Raw genomic sequence first — 6,526 nt, 5'->3', positions numbered from 1 at the left:
TCGGGAAATGTAGTTTTTGTGTATTCTCGGACGTGTGGTACGATGGCTTTAACAACTACATTTCCCAGAATGCTAATGAGACAATGTAGCTTCGGGAAATGAAGTTTTTAATGTAGAGATACGAATACGGAACTACAGCCCAATGGCGATGATAAACAGGGGGGAGGAGATACGTTTAAATGACAGAAAACACACCCCCTGGTGGTGAACCACTATATAGATGCTAAAGGCCAGTGGGACGGCTCAATGACGACAGGTCCAAGAGACTCAAACAAACCACACCAACTTAATAAATAACATGTTAAATCTTTTAGTCAAATGTTGTTTCTAACTTCTCCAGTTATTTTTTTCTGCTTTCATATAAATGTTAACTGAATCTCAGTTTGCCTTTAAGCTGTTATGACAAGATACATTTTAAAACATTACTTCTAGACACTTCAGCAAATAGATATTTTAAAGCAAAATATATAACTGTCTTCTTGTCTCTGACAGGGTGGTTGTGTTGATTCAGCTCTTCCAAACCACACTCCCTCTCATCAGGATATTTACATTGTACATCATTCACACGTAAAAACACACCCTTTCAGTTCAGTTCAATGAACAGAACAACTTTATTTGTTAGATAACAAAATCTTAAGATTTGGAAAATACAATTTAAAGATAAACAAACAGGAATTTAAGCACAAAATTCAGTATAACCTGAAATTGAAACTGTTTTTAAATGGCAGTGAGTTTCTATTATATTCATGACTGAAATTTGAGATCAGCCGAGTCCTGGAAAAAAATCTTACATGAACATATTTACTGCTTTTAGTTTTACACAAATGTTAAAGATGTCCTGAGGGATTCAGGTGCATGACATCAAGTCTGGCAAACATGATCTAAAAATGAGTAACATTTCTAATTATAAGTACTTCTGTAATACTATAATGATAAGTACTGGAAGCCGGTTGCATTTCAGTGCACTTTTTTTTTAAAGTGAAATCTACAATGAGCACTTGATGTGCTTTTTTACTTAAGCAGATTTGTAATGAGGTGTTGTACTCAAAAACAATTTGAAAGACAATCATTCATGATGATTTTGCGACATAATTTGAGGATTAAAGAAATGACGGTCACTTCTTCGTAGAATTGCAGAATTACTGGTGGGACCAGTTCATAATGAAAACCTATGAATAGTACTTATATTGTGTCACACTGGCCCTTACAGTCGCCCTTACAATGTGACTACAACAAACAAGAATCACTACTTTAAAATCATTATTTTGTTCTTTAACACAGATCATTTTACTGCCTTGAGTAATGTTTTTGTGAAGTGAAAGTACTTCTCCCTTAATAGGATATTGTAGAGTATTCCATCTACCCCTGAGAATGACCTGTCTGTTAATAAAATGGTGACAGTGAAAAACCCAAATACTTTTTTTCAATACTTGACTCCAAATCTCCAAATGTACAATTTTGTCCATGTTGTCCATATTGTTTGTTTTCCACACTCTCTGTCTGTTCCAATTATTATCACATGAGGACAAAATGAGCCTCTCCTCTGAAAGTGCCTGAATACATATAAAGGAATGTAACTATAGTCTTGTTAGTGCATCGGCAGAAAGGTCGATATATCATTTTTAGTAACTTACACATCAACATACAAGCCTCAGGGCAGTGTCAATAACTACGTTCAATACAGGGGACGGATCCTTTGAACGAGCCTTAAGGCTTTTTAAAACATTTATTTAACCAGGGGCAGGTTTGCTGAGTTTAAATGCTCCTACACAGGGAAGTCTTGCTCTGCTCACACATTCACACCTTGTAGTTGGTTTACCTGTTGGACTTCACACAGTATTCAGATGGTCCATGGTCATTTGTAAAGTCAAAAAATTCTGAGTTGGTCACCAAAATGTCCCCCTTACGTCGACATGTCCAAGACCAAACGACACATACAGTATACCTGGTTTCCATTAATGACATCATTCAGTGGCCTTGTCATTGATCTTGATAATATACAGAACATACAGTGCCTGATGACCATCTGAAATGATGTTACCTGACTTTATGAGTTGATGAGGACCATAGTGAAGACAGTTTTGTCCATCAAAGAAAAACAGGCTGAGTGTCCCATATTTGGAGGAGCCTTTGAAATCAGCTTTTTCGAACTGGTATGACATATTCTGTGTTGAAGTGCAGACTTCAAAGGATGCAGTCTCTGAATTAGGATGCAGCAGATGTCTCGGCACATAGAAGATGATTTGCCAGACATTATCCATTATCACCTTGACTTTAAAAGATCAATCAACACCTTGAAGATATCTCAAGCATTGCATCTGGATGTGATTGTTTAAAGAGGTGAAACATTAATATCCACCGCCTGCAAGGTCAAGCAGAGACCCAGCAGCCTCTTGGGCCTCAGCGTCAAGCTGAAGGATCTCCACAGTCTCCAGGTCCAGCTCATTGTCTACGGGCAGAACCAGGTACTGGTACTGATTAGACTGGTAGTAGTGTAATTCAATGTAACCACTGTCTGACAGAGGGTCCTTCTCCATGTCCTCACTGGGGTCCTCTTGCTGGTATTCCACTGACTCCATGGTGACAAGTTCCTCATGATCTGGGGTCAGGAAGCAAGTAGGGTTTTCAGACAGAGTTGGGTTATCGGGGGTCAGGGCTTGAGGTGAGGGTGTGGACATGAACAGGGTGTGGGAAAGAGGATCTGCAAGAGACAAACATAAAACTACAGCTGAGTCATCACAACGTATATGCAATGTGAGTCATGTATTTTACATGATGTCAATATTATCATGAACTTTCTGAAAGGCTGGTTAAGCAGCTAATTGTCAGCGTCTTCTGTGATCATGTGAGCCTATAGGACATATAGGCTCAGTCATAAAACAGAGGCATATAAAGGGGGCTCGCCAGCCTATTGCTGGGACTACAGGTTGCCAAGGAAATAGAAGGCTGTTGCCAAGGTGACGGAACACAAACACAAGAACAATGCTGCATGCTGGGAAAGCTGAAGAGAAAGAGAAAAGCTGGAGGTAATAAAGGCGTCGAAGAGAGCTGTTACACTATCGACCGGCTATTTTACGTTAGATATAAGTTAATAAATGATCGGCTGTGTGTTGTTTAGACATAAACCCTGTAGGATCCAATTAAATGAAATACACCTGCTGTGAATCTCCTCATCACTAACCTGATATCTCCACAGAGTCACACACAGCAGGAACTCCATATTCTGCTCCTTCCAACCTACAACAAGCCACACGACAAGATTATTTCATATCACCATTTTGTGTTCTGTTTAACGGTTTGCTGGGCTTTTGTCATCACTTCTGTCATTATTGTGTGATCGTACTCACAGCCCAGGCTTGTTGATCAGATTGCTGTTGGCGCTGTGAAATGTGTGCGTCTTCCTGAGCATCTCAAGCAGCGCTGGTCGATACTCCGGACACACACACCACAGAGAGCCCTTCCCCACAGACTGAAACAAATATAAACACCGTCAAATCCAGCCATTTAAGTGCCATGTGTCTTTAGAAACGTTGACATATCAGGTTCATTTAACACACATGGAGTACATTACATCCCTGTAAGAAGGCCTGGACATTGACTTCACTACAGCACAGCTCACCTGGAGCTGTGAGGCATTCAGTGTCCTGTTATCAGACACTTCAGAATAGCAAATGCTTTCTGCTGTGGCTGCTTGAAGTAAAAACATTTCACCCCCTACATGACCCTGTTGCAGCCATGAGCTCGTGCACCCACCTTGTCTCTCTGAATGCGACGGAAGCTCTTGCTCAAGGACAGATTGTGTCGAACAGAGTTCCTCCAGCCTCCAGCGGCTGTCCTGTAGTACGGGAAATTGCTTGTAATCCATTCGTAGATGTCTTTCACTGGAAGCCGCTTGTCGGTTGAATCTTCTATTGCCATGAAGATGAGACAGCTGAAGGAGTACGGAGGCTTGGATGAGGCAGGAGGTTGGATACACGTGGAGGCGTCCAGCTGAGGCAGTGGTGTCATCTTATGCAGGGGTTGCAACGGTAACAGGTCGCCCCTCTGGTGCAGCCAGCTGAGGCACGTCAGGTCATCTTGTTCCGCCGTGTTCACTGGGCTGAGGCATCGTATGTTTTGTTCTTCGAGGCAGTGAGAGGTCACACAGTGTGAAAGAGGTGAGGAGGAGTGAATCGCATCCGCCGTCGTGGGAGAGAAGGAGCTCGGCGATGAGGGGAAGGAGAAAGGCGAGACCGGGAGTGAGAGGCAGCCATTGGTGCAGGTCTGTATGGGCGAGGATAAGAAAGGCAGAGACCCTCCGAGCACGGTGGGACAGGGAGACGAGGGCAGCAGTGGATGAGAGCTGGTCTCCATCTGTCCCCCAGAGGAAAACTTACAGAGTCAATCAGTTGTAGCACCTTTAAAAGATGACACATAAACCAAGAGATATTACTAAAGAAGGACTTAAACCACACAAACTTGTTACTATAACATGCTTTTGACATTTTGTCTCTAACTATCCCAGCTTTATTCCAACTCATGTTTCAGACTGAGACTGGGTAATGCAGGGATGAGGTTCAGCTCAGTTAAATGTTAGCCATTCTTCAGCCATTGATGATCACCCACTTGAACGTTTAAAGTCCATCACATGTGTACCACCGTCTCCTTAAAATCCTCTAGAGTCATTTTGCACTTTTACTTTTTCCAGAATTTGATTTGTTTCTTGAAAGTGATTTGTCATGGAAATAGATTGTAAGAAGAAAATGAAGAATAAATGTGATTATTCAGATTGTTGCAATGTGTCACTGATAAACAGCATTAGCTTAAGCACACATCGAATCAGACATGAAAATTCAGAACACACAGTTGAAACAAAACTTGACCGGCATTTGGATTTTTGGACATTTGGATAATTGCTTCAGTGTGCAGATTTGAGTAAAGCTGCAGCTGCTTCAGTCATCTTATGTGTACAAAATAAAACGTGTCCAGCTGAAATTAGTAGTTTTGGCTTTAATAGAAACAGATGGGATCAAACAGAAGCAGGCTGTATCTTAACGTGCTTATAAATAACGGATATAATCGGCCATTATTGCAGGAACGTGTCTAATTCATAATACATGCTGAAGTTTCAGTCTGGTGCCACATGGCTCAACAATGTGGCTCAGCGGGCAAATGGCGGAACAATATAAAGTTTCATTTAGAGCAGAAAGCCGCCTTTGCTCTTCCAGGTAAACCGCTTCAGGTGCAAAACAAAGAGCCTGTTACTCACCTAAGCACCGGGAGATCACGGGGGGCCTGCTGGAGCTCCTCTCCATGCGAAACGCGTCGTTCCAAAGTGGGTGAAGGTGAAGTTCTGGCGTTGAGAGAGAGAAAAAAAAAGAACAATCGGAGGTGAACTCTTCTCCCTCAGCGTTTTCTCCTTTCCGCCGTTTCTATAGAAACCAAAAGGACGCTCAGCTGCATGCGCGCCTCCGAGCAGCGAGCACGCGCGCAGTCAAGACAGACAAGCAACAGATCAAAGCCTCAGTACAAGAAGAAGCCCACCACGTACAAATACTGCATTAAACCCATTTACTTAAAGTAAAACACGTATTAGCAGCCAACAAGTATTTATTCTGACAAAAGGGAAATGCACTGGAATTCCAAAAATGTGCAATTCTTTTTGCACTTTCCCTGAGCAGAGCAGAACATCTAAATGATAGAAAGACCTTGTGTGCTGAACTGAAACTGAATAAATAAAGAATAAATATTAACTAGAGAGGGTTAAACAGGCTTAACTATCCATGCTTCCTTACATCCTGTATCGTCCTCCCCCTGATCCGTCACCCCTGACCCCAGCCTCCCCTGATCCTCCTTCTTCCCCCACTGCCCCTTGTTGGGCCATGTTTCAATGACAAAGTGTTAACATTAGCAAACTCTTACCAGACTTCTCTGGACATTCGTTTGTTCAAGATGATCCCTTGTTCTTTGCATGACAGCTTGTTGCCGACAGCGACGGTTGCTTCTTCTTCTGCAAGGTGCACATGGGCTTTCCCTTCATGTGATGTCATTGTAGGGAGGTGCTAGGGTGGTTCTATTCATGTTCAGCTATGATATCATTCATGATGTCATTATGTAGGTATAGGGTGGTTCTATTCACGTCAACGTTTTGGCAATGCAAATTCAAAGTATTGACATAATCCTGTGGAAATGAAAAGCAGCAAATGTTTTATATTTCTTTGCACATTAGCACTGAAGTGATAGTGGTACATTCTTCCATTGTGTGTGTGTGTGTTGTCATTCATGATGGGGGTTGCTATGGTTGTATGTCAACTGTGGCATCATCCACGATGTCATTATGGGGGTGCAAGGTAGGCACCATTGATGTCTTCCACTACTATAATATGATTATGCAATAAAAAATAATGCAATTAAGTAAATGAAATGAAAAGCCTACAATGCAAATGCTAGACCACTAAACAATGTTACTGCAGAGTTTGGAGGTGATTGGAGGAACGCTGCTCATTGTATTGAAGGACACACACACATAGAGACGCTCTACAATTAT

The 6,526-nt window shown here is 41.9% G+C and overlaps 1 protein-coding gene across 1 annotated transcript; it reads right to left on the bottom strand.

Annotated features, from left to right (window-relative positions):
• Positions 1 to 2,348: 2,348 nt before the first annotated feature.
• Positions 2,349 to 4,353, bottom strand: LOC143008006 (forkhead box protein N2-like). Its single transcript, XM_076159532.1, has 4 exons — positions 3,748 to 4,353; positions 3,348 to 3,469; positions 3,182 to 3,237; positions 2,349 to 2,701 (listed from the first exon to the last, which is right to left on the bottom strand). Exons 1-4 carry the CDS (start codon positions 4,351 to 4,353, stop codon positions 2,349 to 2,351), a joined length of 1,137 nt encoding a protein of 378 aa, XP_076015647.1.
• Between the last annotated feature and the right edge of the window lie 2,173 nt (positions 4,354 to 6,526).

The sequence above is a fragment of the Genypterus blacodes genome, unplaced genomic scaffold (assembly GCF_046128005.1).
Source record: "Genypterus blacodes isolate CSIRO-AG114 ecotype Tasmania unplaced genomic scaffold, CSIRO-AGI_Gbla_v1 ptg000098l_1, whole genome shotgun sequence".
Lineage (NCBI taxonomy): Eukaryota > Metazoa > Chordata > Actinopteri > Ophidiiformes > Ophidiidae > Genypterus > Genypterus blacodes.
Note: the sequence above shows the minus strand (reverse complement) of the source record. Positions and strands in the feature narration are given on the sequence as shown.